This window comes from Xiphophorus maculatus, chromosome 14 (assembly GCF_002775205.1).
Source record: "Xiphophorus maculatus strain JP 163 A chromosome 14, X_maculatus-5.0-male, whole genome shotgun sequence".
Classification (NCBI taxonomy): Eukaryota; Metazoa; Chordata; class Actinopteri; order Cyprinodontiformes; family Poeciliidae; genus Xiphophorus; species Xiphophorus maculatus.
In genome coordinates this window covers 20,926,913-20,946,894 of record NC_036456.1, presented here as the reverse complement: position 1 = coordinate 20,946,894, position 19,982 = coordinate 20,926,913, and the positions used below count along the sequence as shown (strand labels likewise).

The following is a 19,982-nucleotide window of genomic DNA, read 5'->3' as shown; positions in this document are numbered from 1 at the left end:
TTTTACCGAGAAATTGATCAGAGGCTCCGTGGAAATGATCAGATTGCCTCTCTGGCTGCAGTGCGCGTTCCCGACGCAAGGGGGCAGATTTCCACAGGGAAACAGTTTCACAGTTATTTAACTGAAAGTTGCTGGCGATTCGCCACAACAGAAAAGAAGAAGAAACTTCCCAGAACGCGCTGTGAATTTTCGCTTTCTCTGGGTTTATTTCATTTATTATATCCTCACCGTACTTCTAAAAGTCATCTTGTTGAAAACCAACTTCAGTTTTTTGATATGTCGAGGAATTTTTTCCCACTTGGAAACGTCTCATGAATCTAATTTCGGACGGAGACCAACCAGGAAATGGCTTCTTCTCTTCCTGCGTCTCTGTTCCTGCTGTCTGTGGTTTTCTGGCAGTTTGTTTCTGCTGCAGGTGAGATTCAGCTGGAAAACATAAAGTTATTATACAGCGATGGTTTCCTAGGTCAGTCCTCATTATTATTACTGATATCCTGCTTGTTTCAGTTCTTTAGCTGGTTTAACACCTGAATCTAATGATGGTTCATTCTGAGCCGGTAGTTGGATTATTAGAATCAGATGCGGTGAAGCAGAAACTCATGACAGGACGGCAAGTCCTCAGGTTCAGACACACCGAGATTAATACGCTCTTTATAAAACTACTTCTGAATTATGAACATTTATCGCAGCTCTCCGCCATGTTGACTGGCAGCGTGTTTTATACTCCATGAAAAAACTTTTCAAGACACGTTTAACAGGTTTTACGTTGATCCGCGTTTCACCATCAGACAGGCACGTGCAGAGGGGGGGATGAAGGGGCCTTGAGCCCCTGGCCTTTTATCCTTGATGCCCTTTTTGAGTTTTTTTATTTTTAATCTGTATGTCAGAAGGCCTGTTTGTGCCCCTCAGCAATAATATTTCTCTAAATATAATAATGTAGTAAAATAAACTAGTCTGGCTGCCCTCAGGCTAATAATGACTCTCAGAGCCTCCATGTTGTTCAGACTCCATGGTGAGGAGGAGGAGGATCTGTTCCTCTATCTATCTAATTATGGGCAAGAATATTTTCATTAACTGGTTTGTGAATAAAAACGTAGGTCTGATGTTGACGTTAGAAAAACTGTTTCTATTTATATTTTTATAATCGTCCTGCAATAGTGGGACAAAACCCGCCTCACCACTAAACTCAGAAATGCTGCAGAGAAACTTCTGACTTTAACTTCATCATTCTGCTAAAAGCCCGGTTCACTACAGGCAGTCTGGGTCGGAACCACCGACAGATAGAAAGAATATCTGTCTTTATATCAGACATCCTGATATAAGACACTGAGACTGTCACCGCGAGTCGCAACGCAGCTCAAAGCCCCGGTACCACCTGGTACCATCTGGTACCACCCGGTACCACCTGCTCTCTGTTCTCTGCTTCTCCTTACCGTTTCTACCAGGCGGGTTAAAGCCGCTGGAGGTTCTGGGCTGTAAACAGAAGTTACTGCAGAACCTCAAGTGTTAAAGGAAGATTCGGCCCAATTAGAGTTCATGAAATAAACATCAGAGAAAATATTGTAGCAATAATCAGAACCGCAGCAAAAAGCCAAACATGCCACAATGAAATGAACCAAAATGTCTCCAAAGCATCGGGGGACTGACAGGGGCCACCGGGGGATTCCAGGTGGATTCCAGGTAGATTCCAGGTAGATTCCAGGTGGATTCCAGGTTGTTTCTGTTGGGTGAATCTTCATATTGATGGATCTGAGCTCAAAGTTCTTCATCACACAGACCTACACTGATCACTGTCTAGTTAAAGTCCACTTTGACCTCTGACCTCTCTGCTCTCTGTTTTCTGTCCTTCAGATCAGAACAGCATCAAAGCTGAACCTGGACAGAACGTCTTTCTGCCATGTAAAGATACTGATCAGGGGGAGATTATAGTCGTAGAGTGGACCAGAACCGATCTGAAGTCAGGATTTGTCCTCCTGTACAGAGACGGGAGGATCGATCTAGCAAAGCAGCTTCAGTCTTACAAGGACCGGATGGATCTGCTGGTTAATCAGATACAGAAAGGAGACGCGTCCTTGGTTCTGAAGAACACAACGATTGATGACAGCGGAACGTATGAATGTCGAGTCAAACAAACGAACCAGGAGAAGAAACGGATCAGCACCGTCAGCCTGGTTGTAGCTCCTCCTCCTCCAGGTGAGTGTTTGTCTCTGGATCAGAACCAGCAGCTTCCTGGTTCTGGATCTCAGAGAGAGACATGTTCAACAATATTAAATTAATTTTGATCTAGGACTGGGCAATAAATCAATTTAATTGATTTGATCAAAGTTTTGGTTTTGAACATTAATTTTTTGGGGTATCAGATCTTTTCCACCAAAACTTTCCTCGTTTCCATCGTTCAGAGTGATGGCAGCTTTCCCAGGGCGGCCATCTTGTTTGACTAACGTGTTAATAGCTACTATTTATTTGTACTTTGGGTTCAGGTCAACCCTACGACTAAATATGAGGGTCAAGCTCAGATTAGTTTTTATGAGAATAAAGTCATATTGTTAGGAGAATAAAATAATAACTTTATGATAATTCCAGCACAAAAAACAACCAAGAAATTAAAGTGAGGAATGTTGAGCATATTGTGAAGTTATACTTTGGAATAAGTCTAATAAATAATACATAACAGAAATACTTAAACTTTTTCTGTTGTTCTTATTAATTTTAGATCAGTTACAATCCTGTGCTGCCTCCGACACACACACACACACGCACACACACACACACACACACACACACACCCACGCACACACGCACACACACACACACACACACACACACACACACACACACACAAAACAGAACGACTATAACTGAATTAGGGATTAAGTAGGAAAGACTCAGGTGAACCTGAAGCTTCAAAAATGTGTCCGATTTGTGGTTGAGTGTCGTGGAAAAAAACTATTTCCAATCACTGTTCAGGTAAAATCACTCAGTCAGGTTTATTCATATATTGATCAGAATACAGAGACAATCAGTGATGAAGCAGGTCTGGATGAAAAGCTGCCAGGCAGAGAAACACATGAGTTTTATACCAAAGATAAAGAATTAAAACAAAGGAGAGACAGTCTGGTTCTGATGCAGCTGCAGAAAACAACTTCCAACCTTCTACACGGAACCAAATAGTTCTTTTGGTGAGAGTTCACAATCATTCATATAACATGACTAGCAGATGTTAACTTGTAGTCATTTTTCCATCACAGACACATAACTATATATCACTTAAATTACTTTATCGTCTGTTTATTTGTTTATTTTTGTAGTAAATTTCTTAATCTGAGTCTGAATTTCATACCACAAACAAGCAAGGTGGCATGACAATAAAAAATATAAAAAAAATTTATCATAATTTTAGAAAGTTTTTTTATTATTAAGTTTTTTATTATGACTTTTTCCTAAATCAATAAAATTCTGGTATCCTGACCCTGATACTCACAGAAGGGATGATTGAAATAAAAACCACTTTTTGAAAACATCAGAAACTTTTGGTTCTAAATGAATCTCAGCGTTTCTGACTCCTGGTTGGATGGAAGGTTCTGAAGGCTGACGGGTCCAATCTGGTACCAGCAGGGAGTTCATCATGGAGAGGCTGAAGTCCAGGTCCAGTTGGCTCAGAACCATTTAAACAGCAGCAAGTTGGACCAAAGTTCTGCTCAGAGGTCCGATCAATAAAAGAAATGAACCAGATACTAAAACTAGAGCAGAGACTTTAACTAGGCCAGGTGGACTCACAGCGGGTCAAACTCTGGAGACTAAAGACGAGTTTCAGATGGAGAGAAGCTGCTCTGGTAGTTAAAGGACACAAACTACCAGAGTTTGGAGCCTCAGCAGGAGGAGAAGCTGGACCTGGAGTTTAATCCTGGTCCTGGTTCTGTAGTTTCCTCCTGGTTCTGGTCCAACCCAGCAGCAGCTGGACTGACCAAAGGAAGGTCCGGCTGTAAGAACCAGAGGAGCTTTGAGGTTTTTAGGAGACATGAAGATTTAAAATAAATTCTGTGATGAACAGGAAGCTGATGGAGGACAGGAGAGACGTCCTCATGTCTGAGTGGACCAATCAGAAGACGGCAGCAGCATTTAGACCAATCAGAAGACGGCAGCAGCATTTAGACCAATCAGAAGACGGCAGCAACATTTAGACCAATCAGAAGACGGCAGCAGCATTTAGACCAATCAGAAGACGGCAGCAGCATTTAGACCAATCAGAAGACGGCAGCAACATTTAGACCAATCAGAAGACAGCAGCAGCATTTAGACCAATCAGAAGACGGCAGCAGCATTTAGACCAATCAGAAGACGGCAGCAACATTTAGACCAATCAGAAGACAGCAGCAGCATTTACACCAGGGGACCCAAAGTGGGTCCTGGAGGCCCGGCATCCTGCATGTTCTGGTACCAACAACCTTTCAGCAGGTCAAAGTTCATCTTAGGCATCTAATGATCACCGTTGGATCCAGGTGAGTTAAACCAGGGAGAGACTAAAACATGCAGGATGCCGGACCTCCAGAACCTACTTTGGACCCTCCTGTTTTAGACCAATCAGAAGACAGCAGCAGCATTTAGACCAATCAGAAGACAACAGCATCATTTAGACCAATCAGAAGACAGCAGCAGCATTTAGACCAATCAGAAGACAGCAGCAGCATTTAGACCAATCAGAAGACAACAGCAGCATTTAGACCAATCAGAAGACGGCAGCAGCATTTAGACCAATCAGAAGACAGCAGCAGCATTTAGACCAATCAGAAGACAGCAGCAGCATTTAGACCAATCAGAAGACAGCAGCAGCATTTAGACCAATCAGAAGACGGCAGCAGCATTTAGACCAATCAGAAGACAGCAGCAGCATTTAGACCAATCAGAAGACGGCAGCAGCATTTAGACCAATCAGAAGACAGCAGCAGCATTTAGACCAATCAGAAGACGACAGAGAAATCAGTCATCAGCATAAACAGTGATGAAGTAAAGGAGACAAATTGATCCAGAACCGGTTCTGATTCTATCAGCTCCTCATCCTGACCTTCTATCAATATCAACCAATCAGAATCAGGATGAACTGATCAGATCATGTTCTGGTTACCAGGGCAACCAGCTCCACCAATCAGATCTCTTGTGGTCAAACTCTGAGTCAACCAGGTTTCCTGTCTGTTAATGAAACTCAGATTTAATGGAAAATCATCTGATTATGAAAATATTCTGTTATTATAACTCATCCATCTTCATTTATCTCCACAGAACCGTTTCCAGTCTGGGCCATACTTCTACTGGTTCTACTGGTTCTGGCTGCTGCTGGTGTTTCTTTTTATTTCCGGCACCGTATGAGATCAGGTGAGTGTGTAGAACTCCATTACCCATAATGCCTTTGGTCAGGGTCTGCTCTCCTCCAGAGCAGGACTGAATTTTTTATTTATTATTATTGATAAACAACCAGAATACAACGACACATTGTGGTACATGGAACAGAGTAGCATAGATGAGGAAAAACAATATTTTAATACTGTAAAATACAAACACAGTACGGAAAATGATAGAAATGGAGCAAGATTTAAAAGAAAAGGAGAGCAGAGATACTAGCAGTTATTTTTATTTTCCATTGTTTTATCTTCACTCTGAGGTCAGTAAAAAATATACTATTCATGGCTTTATTATTATATCCATATAGACCAAAATGATCTTATTTCCATCAATCTCCACTATTCGTTACCCAGCAGCCATTTGTATCACTGATATGCTCCAACAAAGAACCTGGGAATTTATAAAACATAATCATAACGCAGCTGAATGCGACGAACCATGACTAAAATTAATCTGATCACACATTGAAGTTTCCAGAATTTGGCCTCCTCACTTGATGAGTGAGTTTCCTGCAGAATAAAACTATTAGCCTTTTGCTCCTTGCAATAAAGAAAAGTAGCCTTACGTTTGACAATATTTTTTAAACCCCTAGTATTAAGTGAAAGTAAAGATAACATGAAATAAACACAGTAGTTGTTCAAAAGCTGCTCCTGGCTTCCTGAACCAGGGGCCACAGTTTGGCCCTGGGATCCTGGCTCCCTGAACCAGGGGCCACAGTTTGGCCCTGGGAGCCTGTCCTCCCTAGAAAAGTCCTCCTTGAAGCTGATGTGCATTTCTTTACAGCCTTTAGCCTCCCTGGATTTCCTCCAGACCTCATCTCGCAGGGTTCGCATCCCGAACTGAATGATGAGGCTCTGGGTCGGTTGTTGGCCGAAGCGGCTCCAGTTTTGTTCCCCAGTCTGTGAACGGTGTGGACCGAGTCACGCAGCCGATCCACGGAGACAGGAATGATCCTAGTGAGGATCCCGATGATGGATTCTCGTACGTCCTCGTCGTCTTTCTCGGGCAGTCCGGTCCGGTCCGGTCCGGTCACCATCAGGTTCCAGCGTCTCTGGTAACGAGCCTGGTCTTCACAGGATCCTCAGCGCTGCGTTTTGTTTTTTGAGAAGGTTAACCGTAGCTTGGAGCTCTGATATGGCTTTCTTATTTACCTCAATGGCGACAGGATTAGCTTCTATGCGTTTTTAATATTTCAGTCTGATTGTCCATCTTTGTGTTAAGTTCTCCGTTCGCTGTGTCCTCCTTACATTCAGGCTCCTGTAGCTTCATTTTCTTCTTGCTTTAGTTCTCAATAGGTGTGTGATCCCAGTTCACCTTCTGTTCTTTACCCGAAGGATCAGACGAGGCTCCGACCAACTCAATGTCTTCAACAATACCTTCGTCTCAAGCCTCTTGAAGAGCCGACCAGTTGTAGTCTGACATGCTGACCTCCGTAGATAAATTCCCAGACGGCAAAAAAATGGAAATGAAGGATGAAATAGTTTCAAAAAGTTGTTAAACTAAGAATAAAAAACCTAAATCATGTTTAAACCAGGCAGAAGCTCAGATAATGGATTAAATCTGGGCTAAACGAAAACTGTAAGCCAGAGCCAAAAACACCCAGAGTGACACCTCACTCCGCCATCTTAGAACCTCAACCAGCAGCTCCTGGTGCATTGTGGGCCAGCAGCTCCTGGTGCATTGTGGGTCAGCAGCTCCTGGTGCATTGTGGGTCAGCAGCTCCTGGTGCATTGTGGGCCAGCAGCTCCTGGTGCATTGTGGGTCAGCAGCTCCTGGTGCATTGTGGGCCAGCAGCTCCTGGTGCATTGTGGGTCAGCAGCTCCTGGTGCATTGTGGGTCAGCAGCTTGAGGACAAACAGGTGAGGATGGAGCAGAACTTGGTGTGTTGCTGCAGGCAGCAGCTGGTTCCACTTGGGACATGGACACATGTCTCTGTCCTCAGAGAGTCCAGGAGGCACAGAGACAGGGAGGAGACATCAGAGCTGCTGCTGTCTGTCCAACTCAAGTTTTCCTTCCTTGTTGTTCTAGAACTGAAGGAGCAGCAGGAGGAGAAGGTGGAGGTGGAATCAGGGGAGGAGTTTGTCCTGCTGCCATTCAAGAAGTTGGACGAACTGCCTGGAGACGTTAAGGTGGAATGGAAGGATAGCAGAGGCAGGACGGTCCATGTGTATCAGAACGGTTCTGATCAGCCTGGAGAACAGAAGCAGATCTACAGAACCAGAACCAAGATGGATAAAAACCTGCTGAAGAATAAAGACCTCAGTCTGACTCTGACATGGCCCACATTTGGAGACTCAGGGATCTACACCTGCATCGTCTCCAGCTGGATAAGAAACTTCCAGGTGATGAAACAAGTTCAGCTAAAGGTCAAAGGTCAGTGGTTTAAATGTTTTATTTTACCAATCAGCTGATTGGTTCTGATCAATACTGATGGTTGGCTGATTATAAGGTCAAAGGTCAGTGTGATGTAATGAGTGAAGATGAGGAAGCGGAGCAGGAGGAAGAGGTCCAGGACAGACAGCAATGCATTCTGGGTACAGAATAAACATCATTTCCTGCATCGCATCACAGGAGAGGAAACAGAACTGCTGCACTTCAAAATAAGAGCATGAATATAAAGGTCTAACCAGTTGAAGAATTGTGTTTATTCACATTTCATAAAGTTTTAAAAGAATAGATGTTTGGTACCAGCTTAGAGGAAGTCAAGTTTATTTGTATAGCAGATTTCAGCACTTTACGTCATAAAAACATGAAACACATTCATAGACTCACTGTCAAACCAAAAACCAAAACCTCAACACTTTATTTACCAAAACTTTATCCAACTGAAAGTTTACCAAACAGCCGAGTAAATGATCACTTCAGAAATGATCTGGAGAAACAAATTTAGAGGAAGATAGGAGCGCTAAATGCTTTCAGAGCTAAATGCTTTCAGAGCTAAATGCTAACGCACTAAACTAAAGGTTAGCTCCGCTATTAGCACATTAATGGACCTCTGGTTCTGAACTATTTAACCCTTGAACTCCATCAGAACCCTGGATCCTTCCAGAACTCAACAGAACCGGGCCTCAGAGGTCCAGAACCTTCAGCTTGGAACTGGAGAACAAACGGATCTGAACATCACATGCAGTCAGGTTTATTAGTTTCAGCAACAAGGCAGATCAAAGATTAAAACATCATCAGTTATGAAACAATAAACATTTAGTCAGATAAACTTCCAATAAATTGATCAGTGATCCATTTCCAATCCAATCAGTTCTGATCAGCTGGTTTTCAGTCTAGATTTAAAGGCTCTCAGTGTTTCAGCTGTTTGCAGTTTTCTGGAAGTTTATTCCAGATCTGTGGTGCCTAGAAGCTGAATGCTGCTTGTCCCTGTTTGGTTCTGGTTCTGGATGCAGACCAGATTTGGGCCTAATGTATAAAGACTGAGCAGCTTTTGCACTGAAAGTTGGAGTCGGAGCAAATTTAGAAAAGTACAAAAACCTTCAGATGAATAAATCAGAGCCTCTGAGAATCTTTGCTCTATAAATCTGGTGCCGATTGGACCGCCCTGTCCAATAAACACACGTAACACAGTCTCAGTTCACAAAAAAGGTAACGCGTAAGTTACCATGGCGATTTATTCTGTGAAGCTAGCCCGCTCCAGGCTGTAAAAAAACAGATTAGCATGTTATAATATTGGCTGGTCATTTATATGTTTAAAGTTGTTCAAATGACAGGACAGCAGCTTTTATTGGTGAATGGCCTCATCAAGTCCAAAGTTCTTCCCACTACAGTCATTCACACACTACTGGGTCAGTCTGTCAGAATGCCTTGGCCGGCACCAACTGACCTTCTGACCCCAACAGCAGGCAAGTGTTTTGTCCAGCAAGTGGAGCGGGGATTGAACCAGCAACCTGCTGGTGGCGGGGTGAACTCCTACCGCCGTCGCCACCATCACATAATGAGGATAATCTGCTTCAGTTAATCCTCCAATAACAGATGATGTTTGTTTGGTGTGACTTTAGACATTGTATCTAGCGTAGCATCAGTGAATCTGTGATGGATCTCATTGGTCTGAATAAATCTGCTGGCTCTCGTTCACCTGAACGACTTCAGTCTGATTCAGCTGCAGCTCCTGAACCTGGTTTGGTCTGAACAGATAAATCCAGGATGAACTGAAGGCGCTAAGCCTGCTTTAATCTGTGATCCTGGATTTTATAATCCTACTTCTGTGAAACATACAGGGATGAGAAAATGGTCAATATTTACACCAGATTGATGATTCATCTTTGCTGTTATGATAAACTGAGAGCAAAGATCTAAAATATGTAGATCTATTTCTACAATAAATGTAAAAAGTTTATTACAGTATCTTAACTTATGATTTAAAGAAACTTGACAAGTTTATTTAGTAAAACCACAAGGAATCATCTTCATTGTTTAATTGTTGTGTTGCTGTGGTGTGATGGACCGAGCAGGAAAACCAGAATCAGACACAAGTTTAAATAAAAACATTTTTGTTCTTTATTTAACCCAAACACAGAAACTTGGGTAAATAATGAAAAATGACCATAAAGTAACAGAAATAAGTCAGACTGACTCAATCAAACAGAACTCTGTAAAGGAGACGAAGGGAAACTTAATACTGGCTGATCACAGAAAACACAAAATCCAAACTGAAGCCAACATGAGAAAATCCCATTTCCCTCTGGATGATGAGCGGAGATGGGAACCAGTTTGGCTCCACCCTTTCCAGGCTCCACCCTTCTCCACCTCTTTGTTCCCCTGAAGGTCACGGAGGTCACTGAGGGAACTGAGGGAACTCAGAACAAACGAAGCTTAAATCAAGTAAAACAGTGTAAACTAAAATGTTGACATTTATTCCAGAATAGTGTCATGATGTGTTTCCTTCTAAACAAAAAGATTTAAAGAAACAAAATATAAATGTGGTGAGACTGACTGAACTGTAGCATGTAGTTACAATCCGGTTCTACATGGCCTGGTTCTACTGGTGCTACTGGTACCAGTAGAGCCAGGCCTCTGGGCCGGTCCTGGGAAGAACATTTTCATACTAAATAACTAAAGTTTTATCATTAAATATAATATAATCTTCTGTCCAACTCATCTGGTCCTCTGGTGTCTCTCAGTCCCAAAGGTGGAGGTGGAATCAGGGGAGGAGTCTGTCCTGCTGCCCTGGAGAACCAGGGAGAGTCTGGGTGGAGACGTTAAGGTGGAGTGGAGGGACAGCAGAGGCAGGACGGTCCATGTGTATCAGGACGGTTCTGATCAGCATGGAGAACAGAACCAGATCTACAGAACCAGAACCAAGATGGATGAAAACCTGCTGAAGAATAAAGACCTCAGTCTGACTCTGAGACGACCCACTGGGAGAGACGGAGGAACCTACACCTGCAGAGTCTACAGCTGGAAGGAAGAAAAACTGATGGAGAAAAAAGTTTTTCTCCAACTTAAATGTGAGTGACTGAGATCAGATGATTGTGTTGCATAAATTGGATCAGAACCAGTCGGTACCAGTAGAACTGGGCAATACCATCAGAACCAGTCGGTACCAGTAGAACTAGTCTAACTGGTTCTGACCCAAACACACAGAACCTCATCCTGACTGGTCCACCAACACACTCTGCTTATTATGGGATGTTGGTGCTGGGAGCTGATCTGGACTGGAGGTCCAGGTCCACAGAACCTGGAGAGCAGCTCTGAGGAGAACCTGGACCTGGAAGGAAAGTCCAGTTCAACCCAGTAGAACTTTCTGCTTCAGAACCAGCTGGACAAAGATCCACCTTCCTGTTCCTGCTGCTCTCATCAGGAAGTGATAAAGATCTGCTGCTGCTGCTCATCTTCCTCTTTCTGCTTCTCTCAGTCCAACAGGTGGAGGTGGAACCAGGGGCGGAGTCTGTCCTGCTGCCCTGCAGAACCAGAGAGAATCTGGATGGAGACGTTAAGGTGGAGTGGAGGGACAGAGACAACAGGACGGTCCATGTGTATCGGAACGGTTCTGATCAGCCTGGAGAACAGAACCAGATCTACAGAACCAGAACCAAGATGGATGAAAACCTGCTGAAGACTAAAAACCTCAGTCTGACTCTGAGACGGCCCACTAGGAGAGGCGGAGGGACCTACACCTGCAGAGTCTACAACAGAGATGGAGACATGCTGATGGAGAAACAAGTTCAGCTGGAGGTCAAAGGTCAGTGTTCAATTGGATCAGAACCAGTTAGTACCAGTAAAACCAGCTGGAGAAAGATCCACCTTCCTGTTCCTGCTGCTCATCTTCCTCTTTCTCTCAGTCCAACAGGTGGAGGTGGAGGAGGGGGCGGAGTCTGTCCTGCTGCCGTTCAGAGTGACCTCTGACCTGCTGGGAGGAGACAGAGTGGAGTGGAGGGACAGCAGAGGCAGGACGGTCCATGTGTATCAGAACGGTTCTGATCAGCCTGGAGAACAGAAGCAGTTCTACAGAACCAGAACCAAGATGGATGAAAACCTGCTGAAGACTAAAGACCTCAGTCTGACTCTGAGTCGACCCACTGAGAGAGACGCAGGAGGGTACAGATGTAAAGTCTGGAGAGACGGAAAAATCCTGAGAAGAAAACACTTCTTTCTGAAGGTCAAAGGTCAGTCTGGGTCTCTGTTTCTGCTGAGTTTCTGTTTGTCCTCCTGATTGATATTGATCAGATGGTTAATCAGTGATGATATTCTATGATGGTTAATCAGTGATGATAATATTTCTATGATGGTTAATCAGTGATGATATTCTATGATGGTTAATCAGTGATAATAATATTTACTATGATGGTTAATCAGTGATGATAATATTCTATGATGGTTAATCAGTGATAATATTTCTATGATGGTTAATCAGTGATAATAATATTTTCTATGATGGTTAATCAATGATAATATTTCTATGATGGTTAATCAGTGATGATATTCTATGATGGTTAATCAGTGATAATATTTCTATGATGGTTAATCAGTGATAATATTTCTATGATGGTTAATCAGTGATGATATTCTATGATGGTTAATCAGTGATAATATTTCTATGATGGTTAATCAGTGATGATATTCTATGATGGTTAATCAGTGATAATATTTCTATGATGGTTAATCAGTGATGATATTCTATGATGGTTAATCAGTGATAATATTTCTATGATGGTTAATCAGTGATGATAATATTTTCTATGATGGTTAATCAGTGATAATATTTTCTATGATGGTTAATCAGTGATGATAATATTTACTATGATGGTTAATCAGTGATAATATTCTATGATGGTTAATCAATGATAATATTTACTATGATGGTTAATCAGTGACAATATTTCTATGATGGTTAATCAGGATCTAAATGCTACCTTGTGTCTCAACTCTCTGAAAGTTTCTCTTTGGGTTTTAAACAGATTCTGCTTTATTGAGTTTTAATGTCGTCTTTGGGTCAAATGGTTCTGGTCAAAATGTTGTTGTTGTTCTGCTGGTCCGAACTGCTGCTGTTCATCCAGTGGACCAGAACATTTTCTGCTCTAGTCTCCAGAACCAGATGGATTCTGGTGGTACCACATTAAAATGGCTGCAGCTCAGGAGTCAGAGGAAACTGATCGTCTCCATCAGTTGTTTAGTTGTTTTCTGACCTCTGGCAAGAAACCTGAGCTCATCCCACTTCATGCTGGAGATTTTAGTTTAACAGTAACAATAAATAAAGTTATCTTTAAAATGAATCACTCAAGTGACATCAAGGCCCAACAGTAAATTAAAACTTCAATAAAATCAATCTGGTTGTTTTTGTCTCCTGCAAACTTTGCTTTAATTATTTTTCTATCTAATCATCAGAAATCATAATCAGATAAAGAGATGAAACAGGAAAAGCAGGTTTCCTGGAAAAAGAGGAAGTAAGTTTCCAGCCTGCAGATTTATAAAAATAGCTGAGACTATTCCTTATTTTAAAGCATGAAAGTTTTAAAGAATGAAATCTAAACATTTTCAGTAATTTGATAAGATTCAAAGTAAAATACTTATATTAATATTGGTTTACTTGTAATAATACTTACACTTACATTTGTGGGAACACTTACAAGAAAAACAAGTAACTGTAACTTTGGCATCAAATAATTAGAATCATGGATTATTCTTGGTTTCTTTTCAGAAAACATCTGTAATAACTCACATTAAGATTATAATAAGGATAATTAATAAGTTATAAAATTATAAATGAATGCTAAATCAGAGAAGCTAAAGAAAATAAATGTGATTTTGACATTGAACTTGAAATGGTGTAAAACAAGTAACTGCAATTAAACATCACTGATATGTTGGAGGTAGATGGTAGGTGAAAGGTCAAAGGTTAAGGGGAAACGGGGAACTAACAGGAGAGCAGAGATGATCAACGCCTTATTTAGAAACAGATTGTTGAGCAACGTGAAGGTTTCAGAGAAAAGGTTGTGCAGGCAACAAATGTAGGAGGTTGATCAACCCTGAGACATTAGCTCAGACATCAGGACATAATGTCTGTAAGACAGTGATGGATATGAGATCATCTGTCTGAGCAGACAGCCAATGAAACAAGCCCAGCATCAGTGCTAGCCAATGCTAACGCACCAAAGGGTGGATAAACCCTATAAAAGGTGGGAGCAATAGAGGAACCTTTCGTTGGATCCTCCGGGCAGCTTCGAGCCAAGAGATGGACAAAGAACTCTGCAGCTGAAGAAGAGCCGGGGCCACGGAGGCGAAGACTGTCCTGGTCATGGGGACCAACCCGTCTGGCCCACAACATGTGGCTTCACATCGCACTTATCTCATCAGCTGGGTTCAGACCCCAAAGACAAAGACAATGATTCTGGAGAGGAAAAAGTGGAAAATGTTTTTAGGTTGCTGGTAGCCCAAATGTAAAACATCATCCTTGGGACTCACTGAGTCACTAAAACCTACCTGGTTCAGTAACAAATGCAAGTTGTAAAATAGAGAAGGAGCGACCCTTAACAGGTGTGCTCTGTGAAACTAGTTGGCTGCAGGCTGCTCAGTCTGGCTAATTCACAGGGGGAAGAAGGGTGGGACACCTGGATGTAGGCCATCAGAAACCAGGCGAATCGTTTCTATAAACCAGATTAAACAGAGTTTACTTCAGTTCTGGATTAATCCCAGCAGATTTAGGAAACTCAATTAACCCGTTAGAAGGAGAGCTGGTAGCACATCTCCCCTCTCAGGAGAGGAAGCAGAGAGAAGGGGGTGTTGTGCAACGACACCTCCAAGCTGCTCCGTCCAACATGGCTGCAGCTTTCAGATCAGATCTTTTTTTCAGGGCTGCATGATGACAGAGAGGTTCAGGCTGCTGACTCAGCAGTTTACTGTTTCTGAGAAAACTATGAAAAATAAAACATTGTTTCTATTATTTATTAAATCTCTCATTATTAGCAGCTAAATATGATCCTTTCTGTAATCCAGTGATGGCCTCCAAATGTGGGGCGTGCTAACCCCCTGCGCCACCACAGCACACCCCACATTTAATTTAATTAGGAATTAAAGAAACTGACAAGTTTATTTAGTGAAAGTACAAAGAGTCATCTTCATCGTTGCCATGGTTACAATCTGATGCTGCCTGTTTAAGGTTTTCTTTTCATACTAAACTGTTGAAATATAATATAATTGTCATGAAATGCGGTGTGTGAGGTGGTGAGGCAGACGCAGATGACCCAGGTAGATGTGAGAAAATGATCTTTTAATGATAAAATAGTCCACAAAACCAGGCAGCACGACTGAGCAGAAGCCAGGGCTCAACGTCGGTAGCAACAAGCTAAACGAAGGGACAGCAAGACAGACTGGTGCATACGACAAGCACAAACGACTGCAAGACGAGGACCCGACGAGGACGCAGACACACAGGTGGCATTAAATACACAGAGGGTAATCACAGAAACGAGACACACCTGGGAATGGTCAAGGGGAGGACAGGACAACACGGAGACACAGAGACACAGAAAACTCTAAATAAACACAGAAAAACACAGATCCTGACAATAATCTTCTGTCCAACTCATCTTGTCCTCTGTTGTCTCTCAGTCCCAAAGGTGGAGGTGGAACCAGGGGTGGAGTCTGTCCTGCTGCCCTGCAGAACCACAGAGAATCTGGATGGAGACGTTAAGGTGGAGTGGAGGGACGAGTATGATGATGTGGTCCATGTGTATCAGAACGGTTCTGATCAGTCTGAAGAACAGAACCAGATCTACAGAACCAGAACCAAGATGGATGAAAACCTGCTGGAGAATAAAGACCTCAGTCTGACTCTGAAATATCCTGCAGACAGTGGACTCTTCACCTGCAGAGTCTACAGCAGAGATGGAGAAATCCTGATGGAGAAACAAGTTCAGCTGAAGGTCAAAGGTCAGTGGCTTAGATCAGATGTTTGTAGTGGGTCCATTGGATCAGGACCAGTTGGTACCAGTAGAACCAGCTGGAGAAAGATCCACCTTCCTGTTCCTGCTGCTCTCATCAGGAAGTGGTGAAGAGCTGCTGCTGCTGCTCATCTTCCTCTTTCTGCTTCTCTCAGACCAACAGGTGGAGGTGGAGGAGGGGGCGGAGTCTGTCCTGCTGCCATTCACAGTGACCTGTGACCTGCTGGAAGGAGCTACAGTGGTTTGGTGGGACTGCAGTTGCAGGAAGATCCTTGTGTATCAGAAAGGTTCTGATCAGCCTGTAGAACAGAACCAGCTCTACAGAACCAAGATGGATAAAAACCTGGAGAATGGAGACGTCAGTCTGACTCTGATCCGGCCCACTGAGAGAGACACAGGACTTTATGAATGTAAAGTCTGGAGAGACAGAAAAATACTGAGAGTCAAATGGTTCCGTCTGAAGGTCAAAGGTCAGTCTGGGTCTCTCTGTCTGTCTGCTGAGTCTCTGTCTGTCCTCTGACTGTCCTCTGTCTCCTCAGCAGGGACGGTCCAGGTCCAACCAGAGGACATCAGAACCAGAACCAGCTCCCCTGCTGAATCGATTCCTCTGATGGCTGATCAATTAGTCTGATCAGTTCATTGATCTGATTGTTGATCAGAGAGGATCTGGATCTGGTTCCGGTCTGCAGACTCAGTTTTTACCTCTGAAATTATGAATCATCCTCAGCTACCAGAACCGGGCCCAACAGAACCCCAGACAGAAGAATTATTGATCCTGGTCAGTTTGATCGATTCCAGGAAGTTTCTGCTGATCTGAGGCTGTTGTTATTAACATTATTATTAACATGTTAATAACATGTTAATAATAATGTTATTAACATGTTATTAACATGTTAATAACATTATTAACATGTTAATAACATTATTAACATGTTAATAACATGTTATTAACATTATTATTAACATGTTAATAACATGTTAATAACATTATTATTAACATGTTATTAACATGTTAATAACATTATTATTAACATGTTAATAACATGTTAATAACATTATTATTAACATGTTATTAACATGTTAATAACATTATTATTAACATGTTATTAACATGTTAATAACTATTATTAACATGTTAATAACATGTTAATATTTCTATCAGCGTTTGGTTTAAATCCGATTTATTTAAAACAGGAAGCAGCTGATTGTCTGCTTCCTGTTTTAAATAAAGTTTTTATTTGTCTGTTCCTGTATGGAGGTCAGAGGTCATCAGTGGGCCATCTGCTCATCATCATGTCTGTTTCCTGTTTCAGAGACAAAACCATTCAAATCTGGCTGATGGATCCCAGATTCTACTGGTTAAACTGGTTTCTGCTGAGAGCTCAGGTCAAAGGTCAACAGACAAGCCCAGTTGTTTTAAAAAAAAAGGCCAACGTCTATAATTTTTAATAAAGTCCCATTTTATTCTCTACATGTTCAGATTTAAATGTTTGTTTTCAGGCTGAGTAGCAAACAGGATTTGTCTCCCCCTGCTGGCCGATTTCCACCAGGAGGAAGAAAGTAAATTTGACCATTAAAGTGACCTGATGGGTGGTGATGGTGGTAATGATGTGATTTTGTATAAAACAATAGAAAGAAAACAAATCTCATCCTGATTGTGTTTCTGTGTTGAAACTTGTTCAGGTGATTTTTATTGATGTTGTTTTGTATGAAATTTTTATAACAGTTTTATTTCCTGTTATTGCAGCTCTGTGTTGAATCCTGCTGTTTGTTCAGCCTCAGGTCTTCACTTTGTGTTCAGCTGCATTCTGATATTAAAGCTTCATTTTAAGTGAAACAAATAGCTGGTATTTTCTTTCCTCCACACTTTCCAGATTACAGTTTTCTGCTCCTGTTTCATCCTCCCACAGTCTGAACAGTTATTTAAATCCCACCAGTGTCTCACTCTTTGCGTGGTCCTGCAGGGTCAGACTGACCCAGTGTGCGTTTTTACCAGTTTTGTTTTTCTTCTTCTCTCCTCCTGAAACGTCGGGACGTTGAACCATCCAGGTCTCATATCTGACGTTTCTGCTCCTGTCTAACGATGCTTCCCTGCTGTGCTGCTTCCTGTTTCCTGTTTTGATTCCAGCCTATTACATCATCAACAGGCATTACTGCATGAATATGTTATAATTTCTTTCCTTAATTCATTAAATGTCAGTGAAATGGAGGCCAACAGCCTGTAGCTAAGCTAACTATGCTAACTGGTGATAATCTCAGTCTACTCACCTCAGAGAAAAACTGGGTTATAAATTAACACTTTTACCTTTTTCTCTCTCTGTCTCTATTTTTTGAAAACCTAACTTTATTATTTTTATTAGCAGCATAATAACAGCTGCAGTCGCTCCAGTTTTCCACCATCTGCTGCTGAACATCGTCCAGCAGGAACCATTTTGTCCAGAACCAGGAGGTCCAGGGCCAAAGTGTGATTTTGGTCTGGGAGAAGGAAAATTTAACTTTTACTGATGGAACAATCTTTGAAAATACAATATGATTCATTTTGTAATTGACAATAAATAAACAGTGGAGGATTGTCATAACTTTTCCCCTCTGCCCTGATCACATCAGAACCGGTTCTGGTATCACTGCAGGAAGGTACCAAGGAACCAAAAGGTTCAGTTTCAGTCGGTCAGTGAATCATTTAGAAGAAAGAAACTAAAACTGTAAATCTGGAGCAGAGACACAAACAGAAACATGTTCAGTTATTAACAATCCTGCAGCCTGAACTGTAAATATGAAGGATGAAGATGATGACAGGATGAAGATGATGACAGGATGAAGATGAAGACAGGATGAAGGTGATGACAGGATGAAGATGAAGACAGGATGAAGGTGACAGGATGAAGGTGACAGGATGAAGGTGATGACAGGATGAAGATGTCAGGATGAAGATGATGACAGGATGAAGATGACAGGATGAAGGTGATGACAGGATGAAGATGTCAGGATGAAGATATCAGGATGAAGGTGACAGGATGAAGATGACAGGATGAAGATGTCAGGATGAAGATATCAGGATGAAGGTGACAGGATGAAGATGACAGGATGAAGGTGACAGGATGAAGATGTCAGGATGAAGGTGATGACAGGATGAAGATGACAGGATGAAGATGTCAGGATGAAGATGATGACAGGATGAAGATATCAGGATGAAGGTGATGACAGGATGAAGGTGACAGGATGAAGATATCAGGATGAAGGTGACAGGATGAAGATGACAGGATGAAGGTGACAGGATGAAGATGAAGATGACAGGATGAAGGTGAAGATGACAGGATGAAGATGAAGATGACAGGATGAAGGTGAAGATGACAGGATGAAGATGAAGGTGACAGGATGAAGATGACAGGATGTTGTTCATTTTGCTCCTGATTTAATGTCTCTGACTTCCAGATGTTCACAGATTTCATTTAGTCTTACTGAGCAGTGGGAGAATGAAACAAACAGATTCTATTCTATTCTAGATCTATAGACGTCACGCTCCGTCTGTTTTGATCAAATTCAGTTTTTCAGTTTGACTTTTTCTGACGGAGAAACAGAAGCAACCAGGAAACAAAATGTTTTCCTCTCTGTTGCTGCCGTCTGCAACCTGCTGGCTGTTCGGAAATATTCATACAACACATAATAATAATAATAATAATAATAATAATAATAATAATAATAATAATAATAATAATAATAATAATATAGATATAGATATAGATATAGATATGGTGGCTTTTATGATCCCAGGCTACAATGGCTAAATATTGTAAAATGCATTTTACTAAATGATTATCAACTCAGCAGATTTTCTGCTTTTAGTCAGAATTTCCTCCAGGAAAAACAAGTTTTTGTGTTAAACGTTTACAGAAAGTGTAAAATATAAGCAGGTAGTTATGTGTTGTTAGAAAACATTTACAATAATATTTAACACAATCAGAGTCTGAAACATCAAACACAAAAAATGACATGAATTAATATCTCTGTTTCAATAAACAATAAATCAATTAATCGCCTGATAAATTAAAACAAACTCAATTATTTCCATTTATTGTTTCTCTTTCTACCAGAAACTATTAAAACTCTTCAGTCGGATGTTTTGGTCTCAACTAAACATTTTTCTAAAAAACTGTTTTATTTTCAGACTTTATAGTTAATTTTATTTATTTATTTTAC

The 19,982-nt window shown here is 41.5% G+C and overlaps 1 protein-coding gene across 3 annotated transcripts; it reads left to right on the top strand.

The window, feature by feature from the left end:
• The first annotated feature begins 102 nt into the window (after positions 1 to 102).
• LOC111610929 lies at positions 103 to 17,626 on the top strand. Of its 3 annotated transcripts, none has more exons than XM_023346067.1 (11): positions 103 to 415; positions 1,852 to 2,193; positions 5,278 to 5,370; positions 7,426 to 7,451; positions 10,535 to 10,853; positions 11,261 to 11,587; positions 11,688 to 12,011; positions 15,454 to 15,774; positions 15,941 to 16,255; positions 16,325 to 16,563; positions 17,099 to 17,626. In XM_023346067.1, the coding sequence occupies exons 1-10, from the start codon at positions 346 to 348 to the stop codon at positions 16,414 to 16,416; spliced, it is 2,229 nt and encodes a 742-aa protein (XP_023201835.1). In that variant the 5' UTR covers positions 103 to 345; the 3' UTR covers positions 16,417 to 16,563; positions 17,099 to 17,626. The 3 variants fall into 3 exon arrangements, with proteins under 3 accessions (XP_023201835.1, XP_023201834.1, XP_023201833.1); XM_023346066.1 differs by having other exon boundaries at positions 7,426 to 7,770; positions 10,527 to 10,853; positions 16,328 to 16,563; XM_023346065.1 differs by having other exon boundaries at positions 7,426 to 7,770; positions 10,527 to 10,853.
• The last annotated feature ends 2,356 nt before the right edge of the window (positions 17,627 to 19,982 follow it).